General features: G+C 34.2%; 1 protein-coding gene across 1 annotated transcript; it reads left to right on the plus strand.

Moving 5' to 3' along the window:
- Nucleotides 1–6,914: 6,914 nt before the first annotated feature.
- LOC140745159 (octopamine receptor beta-1R) lies at nt 6,915–21,614 on the plus strand. The gene is made up of 4 exons (XM_073076933.1): nt 6,915–7,771; nt 17,963–18,160; nt 19,594–19,761; nt 21,313–21,614. Exons 1-4 carry the CDS (start codon nt 6,978–6,980, stop codon nt 21,497–21,499), a joined length of 1,347 nt encoding a protein of 448 aa, XP_072933034.1. The 5' UTR covers nt 6,915–6,977; the 3' UTR covers nt 21,500–21,614.
- Nucleotides 21,615–21,976: the final 362 nt, after the last annotated feature.

The raw sequence follows: 21,976 nt of genomic DNA on the forward strand, positions 1-21,976 counted from the left end.
CCGGGCGCGGCGGCCGCGGGAAGACCGCAGGCCAGAGCGGTGCGCGGGCGACGGGGGTCGGCCGCGGCGCGCTGCGTACGCGCATGAATATAGCGGTCGCGCCCGATCAACTCCGACACACACCGAGTGTCCCGGGTTCGAGTCCGGGGTGTATTATTGAGGTGTCTGTGTGTGTACATATGTGTCGCTGTAACTGTGTGTATATGTGTGTACATATGTAAGTGTGTGTGTGTGTGTATAAATATACTTACATGAATATTTTGTATGTATGTGTATGTGTGATATAATATATAAACTAAATACACATAAATTATGTTAATGTGGATGAAGTGCCCACAGAATTGTATAGAGAATTATTTCTAGAGTGGTTTGAACCTTAATTACGCTCTCCTGTAAACCTGCGTTTTCGACATGTCGCTTTATACGTAGGGACCGTCGAAATATGGTATTACGTAGGATGTTGTACAATTTATAAAGTTCAAACATATTTCATTGGGTAAGGTATGCAATTTTAAGTTGTAGATTAGATACTATTAATTAATTTAAATACAATCTTGAATAGCAAATAGCAAAATTGAATAGTAAAAGGAGGGTGTAATCTCAAAATCAAATTAATATCTTTTACGAGTACTCTTACTTATATGTATGAATGTTGAATAATTATTCAAAATTAAATAAACGCCTAACTTCGAACCCTTTCGAAAATGTAAGCGAACTCCGACCTCAGTCGCAATATATCACCGCTAATAATCTGGCTCGAAGGACCAACTTTGCGTTTACGTGACATCCCATATCTCGTGTTTTGCTAGCTCGACTAATTTTGTGTCGAAATATACATTCTTATCTTGGTTAAGGCGGTGTACTAAAATAGACTCCTAAAAGATAATAAATCTACCCTTAAGTTTAACTAAACTCGGTCTTAAATAAACTTTATCAAGACTAACTTGTTGAATAGAAATGTAGATAAATATATACTAATAGACCAGTGCCGATACCTTTAAAAATGGTAAAAAATGAAAAAAAATTACAGTAGGATGAAACCCATTAGAAAAGGAGGGAAATATGATCAAAATGAAAGGAAAAATAAATTACAGACGATCCGAGTTCGGGAAGTGGAGGGGGTGAGTTTTTAAGGGTAAAAAATGGTTTATCTTGATTTCCGGCAAAACTACAAGTCCTATGGAAAAAAGTTAAATGGCAAAGTTGTAGGTAATAAAAAGATCTACAACTTTTGTATTTGCAATTTTTTCACATAACCTCAAAATTTTGGTGAAAAATTCAAAAAACCAAGTTTTTGGTTTTTTATTTATATCTTTTTCAAAAAATTTTTTTTTTCTACGAAATTTGGTGAAAACTTACCTTATTATGTCCCAAATATACTGTAATTTATTTGATTAAAAATATTTATTTTTTCGCCTTATTTTAACTTTATATCAAAAATGCACCCTAATTTTCAATCGAAAATTCTGACGTCAAAATATCAGCTTTTTTCAAAAAGTTTGGCGGCTTTTTGTTCGTTGAAATATCTACTTTCTGATGGTGTAAAAAAAAATATACATTACTATAGGAAATGTTCTCAGAAAATGCAAAAAATTGAAAAAAACTCAAATTCGAAAATTTTTTTTTAAATAATATTTGTAGATGCCTATTTATTGCTGTTTTAAGATAATTTATATACCTGAGTGACCTTCGGTAAATTTTAGCCCATTGTCAGTTATTTCATAGAGAAGTGGGGACGGACCTAGGAGGGTCTGGGCCTTACTACATACCTGCTATTTCGTAGCAGCTGTAAAAACCGTTAGCCAGTATTCGAGATACAGAGCAGTGTACAACATCGTTTTTAAAAATACACGTGCAGGCTGAGTTATTCTAAGTGAATTGTGAGAAATTTACTTTATTCAAAAAATCGTTTGGAATCTACATAGCAAGGTAAATAATATCTGTATTTTTATCTATATTAATCAACTTTAAAATAAAAATAGTAATATTTTCTTTCATAAATAGTATGTGTTCAGTATTTCGGACTGAACTGGCCGAAACACTGTTACAGAGCATATTATCAGCTTCAAACTTGGTTGGGTAACGAATTGACAGCAACAGATTGGGGCTGGAAGCAGCATCAGCGTGGCATTATGCCCAAATTTACAGAAAAGGATTTAATTCCGGAAGTATTGCTCAAAACTATTTGCTGCAGCTGTGAAACTGGATGTAACAGTTTAAAATGTGGCTGCCGAAAACATGGTTTAAAATGCACAAATTTATGCACTAATTGTCAGGGTTCTGAAAGTTGCTCCAATATGGAAGAAAAAATCTACGAGGAAGTAAATGATTCAGATGAAATTGTGGATGAAGAACCAATGCAGACTGGTAATAACATTCGAGACGAAGATGATGGTCTTGAAGATTTCGACGATCAACTAGAGTTGGAAAGGTTTGTCGAATCTAACGATGAAGAAATGCCTTCAAAGAGACAAAAACTAATGAATAACTGATTAGAAGTTCAGATAAGGTATTATAAATAACAAGATTAACGTTTTTGAAAAAAAAAATATAATGAATAACGTAATCAGAATTAAGTATCTAAATTCAATAGTACGATTTACATGTATATTTATATTGTATGAGATTTTCTATGACATGAATGTAATTCGAATGAAATTAATTAACTTTTAAACTTAAAAAAAATTGCAGCAATCACATTTTTTTGATGAAATTGTACATAATGATTAAAAAAATTTTTCGAATTTGAGTTTTTTTCAATTTTTTGCATTTTCTGAGAACATTTCCTATAGTAATGTATATTTTTTTTTACACCATCAGAAAGTAGATATTTCAACGAACAAAAAGCCGCCAAACTTTTTGAAAAAAGCTGATATTTTGACGTCAGAATTTTCGATTGAAAATTAGGGTGCATTTTTGATATAAAGTTAAAATAAGGCGAAAAAATAAATATTTTTAATCAAATAAATTACAGTATATTTGGGACATAATAAGGTAAGTTTTCACCAAATTTCGTAGAAAAAAAATTTTTTTTGAAAAAGATATAAATAAAAAACCAAAAACTTGGTTTTTTGAATTTTTCACCAAAATTTTGAGGTTATGTGAAAAAATTGCAAATACAAAAGTTGTAGATCTTTTTATTACCTACAACTTTGCCATTTAACTTTTTTCCATAGGACTTGTAGTTTTGCCGGAAATCAAGATAAACCATTTTTTACCCTTAAAAACTCACCCCCTCCACTTCCCGAACTCGGATCGTCTGTAATTTATTTTTCCTTTCATTTTGATCATATTCCCCTCCTTTTCTAATGGGTTTCATCCTACTGTAATTTTTTTTGGTTTCAAAAATTATCGGCACTGGTCTATAAGTAGTTTAAACAATCAAGACTGTTGAATTTCAGCTTCCCACGCTTGGTCCTCGCTACTTTATTTTAGTTTGAAGGGCGTGGTAAGGGTTTGGCGAAGTATTCCATCTAAGGCCTCAGGGATAAGATATCTATGGCTACCTTCTGATAAAACTTAAATCCTATTCGTTGTTTATTGCGGATATTATGACAGTGTCTAATAGTGATTTATGATACTTGAATTTAATTAAGGGAATACAAAAACGCATCAAAATATAAAATGAAAAAATATATCAAAAAATATTGAAAATGTTATGTAATTACTTTGTAACAGATGACCACAATCATTTATAAGGAAAAAAAAGAATTCGTGGGTGGAAGCTATTATTATACATTTTATCCTCAGAAGTACGAGATTATACTCTTCAGTCCTGTTTCCCGTTTGGCTTAAAGCTCTTCTGTGCCAATCATGATACTCACATCAAGGATCTTTATCCGGAAACAACCGGATTTAGCGCTTTGCCTGTCGCGCGTGTGTCGCCGAAACACGCTACCAAAATGTACACTTGTTTACCTCTTGTAGTGTCTTCACCGCCGTTGTATTTGTAAGTACGATACGATACGATAGGATGCAACGGACATGCGTGCGGACATTAACAGGCGTGACAGGAAAAGCGTGCTCATACAATTTTCTAAAAAAAAATCTCTATTTATATTTCTAGTATGGTTTGATCGAAGGTGTATCGCCTCAACTCTAGCACCTTCTATCGACAGGCAGTTCTACGTTTCGATAGCTTCGAAGGGTGTGGATCGCGGTTGAATTACATATCGAGACGACCATCTTAGTTCTGAAGAGTGACATATAATAGTCCCTCTGTTATCCTTATCTTTATGTGTAATAATTGTGTTAAGTAATTAGTTACATGACCAAGGGTAGCAGTAACCAATTACCGTCAGTTGGACTGTACGCTCGTTTGCTGATTCAATATAAAACAAGAAAGAGACTACAATAACTCACTTCATAATAATTCAAGAGTACATGTGTGTCGCGCGTGCGGGCGTTACACACGTGACGGGAAACGCGCAAAAACTTCAATCATGTGACAAAATATAATTCTAGCTAAATTCTAATAAAAATTAGCAAGATAAATAACATTATGATTCTCTTCTCACGGTAAGTGGTAAGGGAGACAAAACTCTTCCGAGATATTCCAGCTCAGAGCTTATAGTACATTTATAGCGGACTTCAGGTAGGAATCTAATATTTTCTGACAATGATTACAGATGTCCATGGGCGGTAGAAGCCACTTACCATCAAGTGGACTGCATGCTAGTCTACCCCTCCTCAATTATAAAAAAAAGTTCAATAATATGACAAAAATATAATTCTAGCCACAAAAATGAGCAGTATAAATAACGTTATGATTCTCTTCGCACGGTATTCGGAGCAAGCTCAGAGTGACTCTTGAGTGAAGGGCCTGAGTTTAACAAAAAGCGGAGCTAGAAACCGACGTAAGGGGTTTTGCACTTGGGATCCGTTTGACCCGGTTTGACGTGTATATTACCAGGTGGTGCTGTCTTTTTGTAACTAAATGTCTAAGTTCAAATATATACAAGTTATCAACTTGATGGTATCTCGGTAAGACAGGATAGTGACTCTGAAACACCATAACAATACTTATTTCTGCCTCATTTCATTGTAACTATTGTGTTCTTCAATGAAGGGTGTTTTTTAATATAGTCTGATATAATATTATTTTAATATAGCTAACTAGCCTGCAGTCTGTGGGCACTGCTTTACAGCCCCAGATAAGATTAAAATCTTACCTGACTTCGACCAAAGAATCTCCGAGATACTAAATTGGGATCCTTCGGATAAATATGTCTCATCTCTTTGTTATCAAATTTTGCAACCTATACCAAAGGGATTTTTTCGAATATGTTCAGGCTAAGGTTATAAATAAATAAGAGATAAAAACTTAAAAGAAAATTGTAGATCTTTAGGACAAAGAAGGCAAATATTATGTACATTTACCTAAGAGTATCAGGTGCTGCCAACCATATAGACGAAGCCGCAGGCAAAAGACAGTATAAAATAAATCACTAGTAATCAAGATTCATGAATAAAAAGCAAAATAGACTCCACGAAATTGCGAAATACAAATCTAAATAAATATTAATGGTCCTCTGGAGTTCGTACTCCTTGAAGTGCGTTTATAGAGATGCGTGTAACAGAGACAAGTATAATTATACGAAAATGTTGATGTAATATTATAGAAACTTGGCATGCAGTTATGATTTTTCCAAAGTGAAATAAAAGAAAAATATAGGGGGGAGTAATTATGATGAAAATTATCTTTATCTAAATTCTAAATTTTGTCATTTATTATTATGTTTTAAAATTTGTCCCTATGCCCATTATCAAATGGCGCAATAATATATTATGGGTGTTTTTTTACCATAACGATATTCGTTCGCTTTCCGGTTCTAACAAAAAATGTATTGATGCACATAGTTTTAATGTTTATCAAAATAGATTTCTGTTTCTGGGTCTGGGTGTTTGTGTATTTGTCTATGTGTGTGTCCATGGCACCCACGACCCAGGGAATCCTACTGTGGGGCTGTGAGTGTAGAAAGTCTTCTTTTTTTCAGCATTTTTTGCTTATTTGTACTTTCGGATTCCCCTGTATGTAATTATGCCTTATATAATTTTACGACTATGAGTTATATGTTTATAATGCAACAAATAAATATCTTCACTCGCTCCTCTTTCGTAATACAACAAGTCCCAATTCTTTTCGCTTTTCAGAATTCTTTTATTTCTGTCGGATATTGAGAAGATTAAAATCGGGCGATAAAATTTAATCACAGTGCTACCTTGAAAATTCCATTTCTTTCTTTACATTTAGTGTATTTTAAGTTAAGTAAGAAGGCATATACAAAAATAAAATTGCTTTAACGATTCAGAAAAACATCTTGAGAAAAGGTAGATGAGAGATTTTTTGAAAAAAGTTTTACAATGTGTACGGGGTCTAACGATACGTACTTAGACCTCTCAGACTGAGATCATTCGAGCCCAGCAGTGGGGCATAGATGGGTTGATGACTTAAAAAATATTTGCAAAACGATCAGCGTACCGATTAGACATGCACACTGCACAGGGTTCGATCCTCGGCCAACATCCGACATCTTTGTCTTTCTATGCTGGGTCTGGGTATTTTGTATTCGTCTTTGTGTGTGTTCACGGTAATATGCTGCACAGATAATCATAGTGTGAGGCTATAACTGTGAAATAATTTTATAAAAAAGTTTGTTTGGAATGTTAGAACTTTAAGAGCTGCAAAAGTTACTTTTAATTAACCTACACTCTGGAATTCCTTTCTACCCCTAGAATTCTATCATACAAACCAGAATATAGTAGATAAAACAAAATAAAAAAGTGTTGACAACACACTGAAATGTCAAAGCACCCAACATTCACAAAAGAAATCACATCTCAAATAACTTTCCTTTTTCAGGTAACGCACACAATGGGAAGTCCCATCAAGGAGGGTTTACACAAGACGGGGCCTTTTACCCTGAGGAAGGAAATAAATATGACTTAGACGTCACACATTCACAAAATGTGAAAACATGAGAGTTGAACGCGTCGACATCGTTCTCAGCGACTCCTCCAACTTCACCCTGGACTTCAGGGACCTGTCCACATCAATGTATCTCACGGATCAGTACGTTAACCGGAGCCTGGAGATCAATGAAACTACAAACGATCTGGTCTACTCCAACCAGTTCGAAGATGATGCCTTCATCGTGTTTCTTGTTGTGCTCAAATGCATTATTATGCTCTTCATCATTATCGCTGCGATCTTCGGCAATCTTCTCGTCATTGTGTCCGTCATGAGGCACAGGAAGTTGCGAGTTATCACCAACTACTTCGTAGTCTCACTAGCGCTGGCGGATATGCTTGTCGCCATTTGGGCTATGTGCTTCAACTTCAGCGTCGAGATCACAAACGGCGAATGGCTCTTTGGGTACTTCATGTGCGATGTGTGGAACTCCTTAGATGTTTACTTCTCATCAGCGTCCATTCTCCACTTATGCTGCATCAGCGTGGACAGATACTATGCTATAGTCCAGCCCCTGGACTACCCGTTGATCATGACGACTGGAAAACTTGGGATAATGCTCGCTGTGGTCTGGTGCAGTCCTGCTTTGGTCTCCTTCCTCCCGATCTTCATGGGGTGGTACACGACGAACGAACATCTGGACTTTAGGAAAAGACACCCAAAAGTGTGCAGTTTCACGGTGAACAAAGTGTATGCAGTGATCTCGAGCAGTGTCAGTTTCTGGATTCCCGGTGTCATCATGCTGTTTATGTACTACAGGATCTATGTGGAGGCTGACCGGCAGGAGAGGATGTTATACAGGTATGTGTTTTGAATATTTATCCACTTGGCAAAATTGCCAGTTTCACAGAAGGATCCCGGTTCGAATCCTGGGTAAACACACAATTAAAGGAATTTCGAGTATTTTCTAGTTTTTGTCAAATTCATTATTATATAAACTTGCTTGGTAAAATCATCGTCACCGATCTGTCAAGGTTCGATTCTCGGCCAAACAGATATCTAAATGAATTTGGATTTTGCATCATAAAGCTCATAACAAAATGTCTAATTAATTATTACTTTGTATTTTTATTTTACCAAATAAACTTAACCTTGATTTAATGAAATCTAACTTAAAATAAAATTACACTGACGACGCTAACCTAAGTATATTTTCAGCTAGATTTAATAAAGAAATATTTATCTTGTAACATAGATATTTATCAAGCCTAATAATAGACGCAAGAAGAAATTCATTTATAAAACATAATTGAATACCTAACAATAAGGTCACATTTATGAAAACTTATTAATTTGTCCTCAGCAAAGTTTATTCTTGTGTTTTCGATTTACTCAATGAAAAATGTAGTATACAACTTTGTAATTTAACTTTGAAAATGAACTCCAAAATAAGACTAATACTAGAGTCACATTGAATTTAATTAGATTTTTTATTAGAAAATATATTTAGAAAATTGATAATCTGTTTACCTGCTTGCAAGGTAATGTGTTTCGAGCGTATGTATTGTAGATAGGAGCTAGACAGATTTTAACATATTATGTGTCATTGGATTCGTCTAAATTGTGAGAACCAAAGAGAACTTTCTTAAACAGTCGTATTGTTTTCTTATAATAATTGTAATTCATCGATATGCTATAGGTATATTTCGCATTTTCGTTAGAAACATAAGTTCTGGACTTAAGAATCATATACTTGATAAAAGATTAAGTACACAAGAGTAATTGAAGTTTAAAAATGGGCTTAAAAAGTTCTAAAGCTACGTTCACATAAAATGTGGTAACGTGAAAATAAGTAAAGTTTTTAGTTAAAATATGCATTTTTAACATATACATTATATCTATTTATTTTGGTAAAGTTTATTGTTATATTTTCGAAAGTTTTTCGGCGCAAAAAGGAAATTTTAGTTTGGGAATTAGTTTTGATAAGATAGGATTTAAGGATATAATCAAATTAAGCGTACCTCACTTAAAATTATTTAACAGAATCTTTAATTAAGACAGAGAAGTTTTGATCGAAACCAGTAATTTTATAAAAACATAAGCCCGACTACTTAAAATATAAACTTATGTTTCACATTTACACTAATCCAACGACACCTCATATGTTAAAATCCGTCAAGCTAGGAAAGTGTGTATACAGCCTAAAATACAACCCGTGGATGTTATGAGAAACTTCAGAAGTACCTAATCATTGACGGATTAATTATCCCGAGCTCATCTCGGCATTTGATGCAACGAAGTATTGTGGTATTAATTATCTTGAGGTATGTACGGTTAGTTGTAATTTTAATTGGTTTTAGTTTGTGTTACTGTATGAAGTTGTACCTTTAATTGGTTTTAGGGATTTTAGTAACTCGAAATATTGTTAACGATATTATGAATGTTTAATTTTTGATTTGAATTATTGATAAACGATTTTATAGATTTAATGGTACTTTACTGATAAAAGTAGCCGTAGTCTGCTACGAAGGGGCATATTCTAGAGCTTATGAACCTACTTATGATAATAATAGTCATTTATTTCAGAATAAGATTATATACTTGTCTCATTATTTTGCTCATCCTACATCGAAAATGACTTGACGTATTTTCATATAAGGAATGTCGTTGGATTCATCTAAATTGTGGAAAAGACATACTTCGGTTACATGTTTTAGGAGTCAGGTTTTTCGTTTTTATTATAATAGCTAATTTTATTTTCTGAAAATTACGATGAATTTTGATTCCTTCCCATCACACTTGTTTTTGGTTATCTGCGAGAATAGTACTTAATATATTGGGTTGAATAGAGCTTCAAAGGATTACGAAGGGATTCGGTCTCTGCGACCAATAACTTCCCGAAAAGTCTACGTAAAACCTTGTGATCTTGCATATACTTAAATTTTGATATCTCTGTTCTATCTATCTGTTCATACAAAGGGCCCGTAAGGGATCTACCTATCGATAGATTTGCATATAGAAAAGTAAATGAACCTGGCATTTCTAACAAAGACTGATACAATTACCGAGGGCAAAGGGTCCGATTAGTTCTATTCACATTCAAATTTGGTTTGTTGACATTCAGTTAGTGAGTACTCTGTATGCAGATGCTGCTTCTAATCAAAATGGACTGGATCACGTGCAAACTCATTTGGAGGTGGATTTTGACTCTCGTTTGGTTTTCTCGTCTACTATATTCTCTACCCTTTGTTGAAGGTTCTGAATTCGTTTCCCAACTAACAGGTGTTTAAGATCTCCAGCTAATAGATATTTAATGTTTTTTTTTTTTTTTTTATAATATAGGAGTAGCAGACGAGCATGCAGTCCACCTGATGGTTTATGGCTACTGTCGCCCATGGACATCTGAAATCAAACCCAGATAGGATTAGACATTCCTACCTGAGGTCGGCCACCGATGCGCCGCTGCTCCTGAGGACTAAGCTGGAACGCCTCGGAAAAGTATTTCTCCCTTACCACACCCTTCAAACCAGAACAAAGCAGTCCTTAACTCTGCTGTAATAAGGCAGAAATAGGTGTAGCGGTGGTGCCGCCGGAGAAACACAAGGGGTTCCACCACCTTCGAAATACCATATATTATGAGGATACACTGGGATTCACGTTCAGATGGACTGAACGTTAAAATCCCTGTTGCACATGGAAATCTGTAATCGACCGCAATGGACTGAAATCCTACTCAAAATCTGCCACAAATACGTTGCTACCTGAATGAAAAGCCTTTCAGTATCAGTGTCACACATTTTGGGCTACACCAATTTAGTGAGTACTGGGATTCACAGATCGTAAATGAAATAGATGTTAACATCAGTCACACTGCAAATGTATCTGTGGTTTCAATTTCACAGATTACTTCATTGTTTATACACCGCTTTTGTATAAAATGCCCACTAAGTGACTTTGTAAGTAACATTTGAATCTGAATGGCACAAATTTGTAAATAATAAAATATGATTTCAAAGTTCAATATTTTTATAGTTATTAAGTTAAGATTATAACTACTTCGCAACAATCCGCTACAAATATGTATGATGGTATATATTTTCTAAACCATGCAGTATGTACCACCCTCCCTCCCTCAAAGGATGCGTGCACATGCAAAAATTAAAAATATATACCACAATACATACCACCACCAACAAGTGTTTCGATCCAAAACGGAGCATCATCAGGGTAAGTTGACTCTACGACGGTTAATAGTGATATGGGTTGATTACAGATGTCCATGGGCGCCAGTAGCCACGTACCATCAGGTTGACTGCATGCTCGTCTGCTACTCCTTTTTTATAAAAAGTAAAAAAAAACTTAGAACAGGCATGTCCGATTTTAGCTAGGGTCGGTATTCATACGCAATTACCATTAAGGGAAGTATAAGCTTTAGAAAAAAGATAACCAAATACAAAGCTTAGTTAAGGTATAAACTTATTTATACCTTAACTAAGCTTTGCATTTGCATTATCACCTCGCCGAATCTTTTGTCTCCAATCTTTTTCCTAATCTTTGATCCAAAATGGCCCATAGAAACGAAATGGGCTGTTAAAAAGGATCATATTAGTTCCATTCAGATTCAAATCGTCCTTTTGTGAAGTGTTGGAATATCAATCGGTGTTACGGGCCTTTGGGACCCAACGGGCATTTGACGTGTAAATTAGAATCTCTACGAAATTGGTCCATTATGATTTATCTGAAGAAGAGAATTATAAAAATATTTACTATTTTAAGATACCTAATCTGCTCTGTCAAGCCGTTTAGGCTGCAGGTAAAGCCTAAATCCTTTTTCGTTTAATAAGAGGAAACTTTTAAAAGGTACTGTATGCCATTGGAGCGAAACAGGGTTAAGTAATATTTTTACCGCACCTCTTCCCTCCCCTCTTACGACAGTCAGGGGATACCGTAGCCCTATTCTGGTCCCAGAACTACAGGGACAATGCCAAAGACCTATCGGTCCAATAAACAAATTCCTTTTGTAGCAAAATTAACCTTAATTATTATTGATACAGGTATATTTAAGCAACCGGGTTTTCTTTATTTTTTGTACTAAATACAAGAAAGTGACCCTTGCCACGACAGTTTCGCAGCAAAAGAAATTAAAATGTTGAGAATCAGTCACTTATTAAAATGTGTGAATTCTGCGATAATATACCTGTAAAATCACTATTCTACTTTCAAACACTATTGTAAAACGACCCTATACAACATAAATAAAGGTTTAATTAATTTAACGACATATTTTTTTATGTCTCGACTATACAAAACAAAACAAACGCTATGTATAATTATTTACAGAGAAGCTTCTGTAGCACTACCATGAGTTTACAAAAGTATTACTCGCTAGCGACTGCGTAAAATAAATGTATGAAAAATTGTACAGCGCCTCTGGTGGTTACTCGTAGAACTAAATTCCATAGTGTGAGCCACTCGTAACGTAAAAACCCTATCGAAATCAAATCGCTAGCGAATGTCATTATGATCTATTGCCATACAAATTCGGTCCCATGAGTCATTAATTTGACAGACGTTGTCAAGAAATACCGTAACGATAGTAGTTATGTTATTCACTAGGAAATGACAATAGTTTTCTATTTACAATTTCTATAGTGGCGTTTCTATGCCAAATCATGATAGTGCTACTGTTCTTGAAAACAATCATATGAATAAACGATTTACTTATGTACAAAGAAAAGAAGATAATATTTTTTTAATAAAATACCCGACCACATTTGAATCTCACAGAAAAAAAGTTCAAACATGTCGTTAAACAAACGCTATGTAAAAAAGCGTACTATAAACTAAGTGATTATTTGATTGACAAAACGGTGTGGTCTGAAGTAGTTCCAGCTCCACATGTACCATTAGGTTAAGTTTACCATTGTAAAAAACATTTTTTTAAAAGATGTATGTTATGGAGTTTTTTTCGCCGCTTCTTCTTCATAACGAAACACCTTCACCACCACCAAAGAATCTATTTTGAATAAAAAAAAATGATTTGATTTGATTTGATATACGTGCTAAGACATAACACTAAATCTATCGATAGCCACTTCGTCGATAATTTAGAAAATTTGCATAACTAATTTGAATTTTCGCCACCATCGCCGAGTTAGCCAATGTTAAAATGGGCTTGATGAACCACTGAATATTTATGTTCTATGTGAATAAATTAACGGCTTCCTGGTACGGATATTGGTTTTATGGAGTTTCTAAAAAGCAGACGAAGGTTTTTTTAAAGCGATTGCATCGGAGAGGTACAACAGCTACACTTAATCTGTGTGTGAAATAGTTCTTGCGTTTCAGTGTTAGGGTCATCACCCTTTTATGTAGGGTAGTACCCTCCCGGATTGTCCGGGATATTCTGGTAATAATGGTTAACCTCCTGATCTCCCGGAGAGCAATATTTTTTCCGGGTTTTCTAAAAATTATGAGTTTATGGTGAAAAATCGAGAAATATTATTAGATCTTTCAGATCCTTCCCCCCCAAATTCTTAAACATACAATTCTCCTGGATTGGTCCTTTCGTAAGTTGGCAACCCTACTTCTATGCTGGCTGACATATGAGGCGACAAAAGTCTTCAGGTGCAGCGACGGCGATCAGATGATGATGTTCTATATGGAGCTCCTATATGGTTGATTGCAGATGTTAAAGGGCAGAGCAACCATCTACTATCAGGTGGAATGCGTGCTCGTATGCTAGTTCAATATTCAATAGTTCAATAAATATAATTTATAGCCCTCAGCCCAAGCGGCTTGACGAATTTTCACATATTATTGTGAAGTGTCGTTAGATATGTCCAAATTATGGGCGTGATATACGATATATTTATAAACAGTCGGGGTTTAATATTTTTATTATAGTCACATTACTTCCCAGAATTCGATCCTTATAAGCAACACTATCAGATAGTGGAATAATAAAGGTGTATTTTTTTTCAAAATGAAGTCGTTCGATTCCCGGGGAAAAAGATATTTCAAAAAAGTGATGATGCACTTTTAGTTTTTATCAAAATCGGCCTCATAACTCCTTTCAACATTTTTTGATAATTCTTATAGTTTGGGATTTGGGCCTGAAGGCCCGTTTGAAAAATTCTCCCTGTATATACTGCATACGCTCAAAAAACATTACCCTCTGCAGTCGGTTAAAAAGATAATTTTGAAGGAAAATCTACATAGAATGTTTAGTTACGTTACGATGAGATATTTTGTTTTAAAATCCCCTGAAAACTAGAAACTTTATCCAAAAGTTCTAATGCCTGCAATCCTGAAAGCTTAGATGTAGGTTTCCGTTACCAACTCTAAAGTTTTGTTGTGAAAGCTTTTCACGCTTAAACTTTCACAGCATCTCTAGATAAAAGTGTCAGAAAAGCTCGTGTAAAAACAAACCTAATTGAAAGAAACTTTTAATCTTTTTTTGAGCTTAATTCAAAATTGTGTAAGTTGGTATATCTTTGATCTAGTGATTTTAAGCTTGAATTTAAAAGTATTGTTATTGACCTACTCTTATTAGCATTTATTTACAATTACAATTACTAAATACATGAAATTTAAAGTAGAAAAAGTAATAAATTAAACTATAAACTGAAATATATGTTAGCATACAAGTTTTTTACGTCAGTGATCACAAAATGTATTGTTTTGTTAAAATATCTATATTAAGCATTTCACAAATAAATTAGATTTGATTTGACTTGATGAAAATAACTTATTTACAATATTTACAAGAAATTTCCCAAACAATGGTTCCCAAACAGGTGGCGGCGTTTCCTTGTTGAAATTTAAGTTATAATTTAATTATACAGCCAAGGTCACCCTGTTATCAAAAGAAAGTTTTCTTTTATTGCGCGAGTTTTTTGTGTCGATATACAGTTAAAACAAGTCCCATATATTAAACGGCGATAAGATTTATGTCAAGGTTTAATTACTAAAGTTCATTGGGGTTGTGGCGACAGAAGTTTACCAATTCTGTGTTGTACCAAGTTATTTGACATAACTTCATTTTTGCCATAACCGTCACCACGATTTTTAAGCGACGTTGACAGATACGGAAGTTGACAATAACGTTAACTGGATGGAACTAACGAAATGGACTAGTTAACGTTATTACTTTTGACTAACTGTAACTGAATTACCCCGACCCGCGTGGCGGAGCGGCCACCATACCGATCTGACGCGCAAAGGGTCCCGGGTTCAATCCCCGGCCAGACAGATATCTAAATGATGAATTTGAATTCTGTTTCTGGGTCTGGGTGTTTGTGTATTTGTCTATGTGTGTGTCCATGGCACCCACGACACAGGGAATCCTAGTGTGGGCTGTGAGTGTAGAAAGCATTTAAAAAAAAAATATTTGAAGGGTGGGTTGCAACATGTAACTTTAACATTACACAAGCTTAACCAATCGTTAAATCCATGAATAAAAAAATAATGAGTTGCACCATAGTTGAGGTTGGAATTTCGTCATAACTAACATTAACATTAACCGCTCGATTTCAATCGGTTAAAGTAATAAATTTAGCGACTTTTACGAAATTTGACAAATACAATAGTATTTGTCAAAATTCAAAGTTGACAAATACAATAGTATTTGTCAAAATTCAAAGTTGACAAATACAATAGTATTTGTCAACTTTTGTATTTATACATTAGTAGTTGTCAACTTTTGTCATCTGTCAAAGTCTACTAATTGTGGTGACAGCGGAAATGAGTTAAAAGATAAATAAATTGGTGCAACACAAAATGGTTACATTCCATCGCTACTACACTACATCGTCAATGTTATTGTTATATTCAACTTTAACGCACACTTTAAACAGTCTTTCGATGAAATCCACCCTTATTTTTTTATTTTAATCTTTTGACTATCAGTTTCTTTTATCTGTACTAATATGAGATTTTACGTTTTTACAAAAATACTGTTTTTGTATTTGTTTACGTATTTCCCATACATTTCCAATCAGTTCTGATACAGTCTGCTAGGGACGCTGATTGGAAATGTATGGGCAAATACGTAAACCAATACAAAAAAAGTCATTTTTGTAAAAAACGTAAAAACTTATACTAAGGACACTCTTTAATATCAGTACCATACCATATCTTTAGAATTTGTACCAAAAATGGTTAGAGTATTAACGGACCAACGGAAATGAGACTTCAACGATATCATTTTCCGTTATAAACCCCGCGAATAATTTTCTTAAAGCTATTTTTGGAATGCCATTAAGAATTCAAAGTGTTTTGGGTCTCAAATATCTGATAAAACAGGTCGTTAGTAGAATAGCCTTTTAATGATTTAGATATTATTTGTTTATCTGTACTGATACTATAAACTTCGAAAAAGATGATTTGTTTTCTGTGTAACAACTTTATAAGTACCAAAAGGACTTGCAAAATCTTTTTTCTATTTTGATAGACTTTTATTGAAGAAGGATTCAATAAAAAAATATCTAGTTTAAAACCGGAGATTTAGCTTGACCTCTCTGAAGTATTGCGCTGTCATATACGTGAGAGGTCAATCGAAATGGTTTTCTGTATGGAATTTTGGGAGGGTGGGGTGAGTGGGAGTAGGGATAGTGGAAAAAGTAGTGTGTATGGGCTGTTCATAAACACGTTTGACATACCTGCACGATTTACTTAGTTAAGGATAAATAATAATAAGTTAAGTTTGGCAATACAACGAGGTAATGCTGCTAGTGTCTTGGGTACACTACCGCGGGGCAGCGATCTGGCTTATTTATTCTATTTATTATAATTTTAGTTATTTTTTTATTACTGTAAATATTTTTATTTGTTTTATTAATTTAGTTTAAGTTATTATAATATTGTAAATAATTTTAATATTTTGTTCAATAAATCTTACCTCAACTTAAGGATAATATATGCATCAGGATATATCTATAGGTCACACATATTTTTATATATCAGTAGCAAAAAAGATTTAGATGAGGGAAAATAGGATTCAAATTGTGACCGAGGTCGCTTATAGATGCGTCTACCACTAAAGACTAAGTTGGAACGGCACGTTATGTGGTTGTGTACTTTGGAGAGCACAGTAAGCCATTAGCCTCCTTTGTTATTATTAGATAGCATCGTTACAGCGTAGTGGAGGTCTTATGCGGATCCTTATATCATTTCCTACGCATTTGCTTTTAACCTTTACCTTGCTAACTAGATAGGTACCTCGTAAATAAGTAGTGAACAATGGTCCAGACCTTTTTGTTTATATAAGTAAAGAGTATCAAAGTAGATGAAAGTGATCATTCCAGCCCATGAACATCTGTAATCAACTACATGTAGAACAGGCATTCTACCTCAATCACAAAAGCATTGCCAATGTTGAAGTCTAAAATGAAGTGGCTCATATTATGTAAGTTAGTCGTCATCCAACTAACTTTTCTTTTTCTAACTGCACAGTACACTTACGAGTACCATGAGTTTTAAACATCCCACAATTGTACGTTACGTTTACTCAATCCATTATTCTGTTCCGTTTGTTTCAGTAGACTGAGTAAAAGTAACAATAAGTCTTTTTGGCTACCTCGCAAAAAAGAGAGACAAAACATAAAACGCCATCTTGACAATTTAGACATTTAACGTTACGTTACTGACACTATATTTCTGATAAAATCCGCTAGGGGCGCTGATTGGGAATTGTACGGGCAAATACGTAAACAAATACCAAAACAGTCATATTTGTCATAACATAAAAATTCATGATGACTAGGATATAGGACCAGTGAGGCTTTCTTTCAAACGTGGAAGTACCAATACTCAATTGGATATAAAAAAATTGCATCCAGCTAGCATTGGTCAACCTTCTCAACACATAGTCAACAGTATAAGGCGTTACTTTGCGAAAATCCATGCTATAAAGTTAAGATAAAACTACTTCGTATCAATCCACTATACATGATATACGATGGTATATATTTTAAACCATGCAGTATTGCAGCACCCTCCCTAGTATTTGCGCCTGTACAATCCTTCTTCTAAATGCAGTTTTGTCAACAGGAGCAAAGTTGCAGCGCTTCTGCTTGACAAGCATCTCCAGATAAACGGGATCTCGATGGGCGACGTGATGAGGGAGCGGCAGAGCATCCAGATGCAGCCGATGGCGAGCAACAAGATGAAGCGGGAGAGGAAAGCTGCTAGGACCCTGGGCATCATCATGTCGGCGTTCTTGGCTTGCTGGCTACCGTTCTTTTTGTGGTGAGGTTATATGATTTTTTTTATACACGGAGATAGGAAATCATGCATGTGGTGTTCCGAAGTGGGGTGCTATCAAATTCACAGAGATCTCTGTGTCTCTCTCAGGAATGGGGTTCTACCTGAAGGTGATCATTGCATTGTCACTCAGAACTAAAATGTCATCGCCATATCAACACGGCGATATTTTCATAAACTTAAAAATTATATTTTATTTTATACTAAAACACAATACTGAAACATTCCTTGTCAAATATGCTTGCATATAAAAAACATATCAAAATTATATTAGTAGTTTTTGAGAAAAGCGCGGACATACAAACTTGCATAAATACCGTCCTTCATATATGCATACATACATACATACATTCATACATACCTTCGTACAAAAATACATATAAACAAATATAGCAGTTGAATACAGAACCTCCTTTTAAGTCGTTTAAAAATGGCGCATAAATATCCAATGATAAGTGGTCACCGTACTTCGAATATTTGATACATCAAAGTTATTTGCATTATAGCCTTTGAAAGAAAACTCTTTTACCTTTATTGAAAATTCACGGCAAAGCGCCCTGGGAGTTCATAGCATGGAAATTCAATCCACATTTTGCAAGTTAAATTCAATATATTTTGAGATTATCCCACTTCGGAATTAATAACATTAAGCTACTTATTTCTTGATCCAATTTACAACTTTTATTATTCCCGCGCAAAATACAACTGAAATATCAAGAGCGTTCTTTTTCTTTTTTATGCTAACTCATACAATCGTACCAGCCAGTTATTAATATTATAAAAATAATACATCATCAAGATAATACAAAATAATTTATTAAAATAATACTATAAGTAACTATAAGTAACGGACGCACTAGATATACAAGTTATGAATAATGGCATTATTTGTTCGTATTAACTTCCAAACAAAAGTTTGATATTACACAGTTGTGTTCGAGAGACGAAGTAATACTACTTTATCCGCACACTTTGTGTAAGGTGACAGAATGAAAACATTTATTATTGAACTGTTTGTATGTTATATTCCATGTGGTTTTACAATATGACGAGTTTACATGTATACAATGTACCTAAGAATACAATTTAATTAATGAATTTTAGGTCTCAAATGATAAATACATTGATTCTAAACATTATCCTACACCTAGGCTGGAAAAGAGTGATGATATACTTATTATTAAATTTTTAATTTCTCTTTCCTTGTTACAACATATTAGTATTAAAATAATCTTTTTTTTGGACCAACGAAAAATATGAAATAGTAACTAACGATTAAGTACAACTAACGACAAACATAATGAAATATGAGTAACTCAAATTGAATTTACTATTTTAATTCTTTTATTTTACAAACGGTCGTTAATCAAATGCAGTTTGTTATGTAACAAAGGGTTTAACAGCTGTTCGTTTCCCAGGTACATAATAACAGCGCTATGTGGTGACGCCTGTCCGTGCCCACCTCCAGTGGTAGCCGGTGTCTTCTGGGTGGGTTACTTTAACTCGGCTCTGAACCCACTCATCTACGCCTACTTCAATAGAGACTTCAGGGCTGCGTTTCGGAAGACTTTGGATTCTTGCAGCAGGTGAGAAAAATCCTTTAAATATTTTTGTCATTTTCTTCAAATTTAAGTTTATTTTAATATTTTTACAAGATTAAACCCTATACTCCTTCAAAAATCTGGTCAAATCCCACTACCTCCAACTCTAACTTTATTCCTTCTCTAAATTTGTGCTCTTGCTATTAATCACCTAAAAAAAAAAAAAAAAAATGTTACGTTGTTTCTAAATTAATTATTAGCTTCTTTCCCTTTTATTTATTTATTCTTCTCCTACTATATGCTATCCCTTAACTTACACTTCATTTTACATATTAGTAGCTATAATTTTAATTATTTTGCACCCTACCTTTTATTATAATTCATACTTTCTTTAACTCCTCACCCTAAGGTTGTCTGGAAGAAATCGCTGTTTTAGCGATAAGACCGCCTTTTGTGTCGTCCTAAATTGTATGTTTTTTTATTTTATGTTCTACATCTGGGTACAATAAAGAGTATTATTATTATTATTAAACAAAATTACGCTTAAAGTACTTTTTCATTATTTAATTAATAATAATATTGAATTGGAAATAGACTTCGTTGGTATTAGCTTTAATATTTATTTTATCATTAGGAATGTAAAAAGGCTAAATATAAAATTTAAAAACATTCTTTTATTTTATTTGTGGACCGATTTTCTATCTACAAATAAAAAAAATTCAAATCGTATATTTAAGCAGTAAAACGAAATTATAATATCTATCGAGTTATTTCTTATTCCAAAGATATAAGAATATTAAAGTTCAAGTTTATTTCTGTAAAAAGTTATTTGCTTGTACAAACTTCTACAAGGGTACAACTTAAGATTTTTCTTAGCAAAAGTTACAAATACTTATATTTTACTTAGAATGCTTAGTTAGCTGTTGAAAACATTTATAAAACCATGATTTATTCTTGCTTTGAAAGTAATGTTTTCACCAGAATTGTTTACTTTCAGCTTATCTTCGGTTTATTTTCGCATAAATAATTTTTCGATATTACGTCATTTAACTCTCTTGCTTGTTTAACTTAACCTAGCTTAATACGTATATAAATAAATATTATAAAGAATCATGCTTGAGACTTTATTCTAGGATCCCAGGTATGAGAAATTGAATTTTGAAGGCACTAGTTTTTCAGAAATGGATAGAAAGAAATACTTAAATAAATTAATAAAAATCTTTATTTAATTACAAATCACATCATTATATGAAAAATTGACAGAAAATAGCATAATTATAAATACTAGGATCGCCCGGCGATCGAAATTCGACCGTTAAAAAAATCCGACGCCTATAGATTTTATATGGGAAAATCACCTTTGTAACATCTCTCACTTACGTTCCACTGCACGCATCACGATAAAACATACATTCTGCAAATCTGCATTGTAATACTAAACCAACGATATATGTATCATCGCGATACGTGAAGGGAAAACTCTAAAAAACGTATGAAACCGACCCACTGTAATAATCTTCTAAATTCCTATGTGTTACATACTACCCAACGTAAACTTAATCTGTCCAGGTTATAACAAAGAACCCTTATCCACAGTTCTATCCATAGGACCCTGTGCGGCAATGTGGGCCGTCGGTACTGCCCCCACCAGCGCAGGGATCACCACTCCAACGCGTCATCAGACATCCACATGAACAACTGCATGAAGTCCACGTCAGCTGACGTCCTCCGAGCTCATCAGGCGTCCTGCTCCAGGCCAGAGGATATCGCTATTGAAACTTAGGGCTCGCCATCAAGGTTGTGAATAAGTTGTGTCTGATCAGAGAAATTGATACTGTCTATAAAATTGAGACAACTACAGCACCATTTCTATTTCTATTTGTGTGTATCAATTGCAAGATATCGACTTCAAATTTCTTGCAAGAGCTTTTTATAGAGAGAAGCATTTCAGCGTTTTGATAGAAGGGTGTAGATGCCGGCTGACTTACAAATGAGGAGACCATCTTAGTCATCAGTACCATGAGTTTTTACTTTTTGACAAATATGACTGTTTTGGTATTTGTTAACATATTTGCCCACACAAATTCCAATCAGCGCCCCTAGCGGATTGTATCAGAACTATAGTGTCAGGTAACGTAACATTAAATGTCTAAATTGAGAAAAGAGCGCTTTATGTTTTGTCTCTCTTTTTTGAACATGTGAGGCAGACAAAAATACTTGAGCACTTACTTATTGTAACGTTTACTGAGTCTACTGAAGC

This window comes from Epargyreus clarus, unplaced genomic scaffold (genome assembly GCF_041222505.1).
Source record: "Epargyreus clarus isolate Ecla_fem2 unplaced genomic scaffold, WU_Ecla_fem_2.2 ptg000002l, whole genome shotgun sequence".
Taxonomy (NCBI): Eukaryota; Metazoa; Arthropoda; class Insecta; order Lepidoptera; family Hesperiidae; genus Epargyreus; species Epargyreus clarus.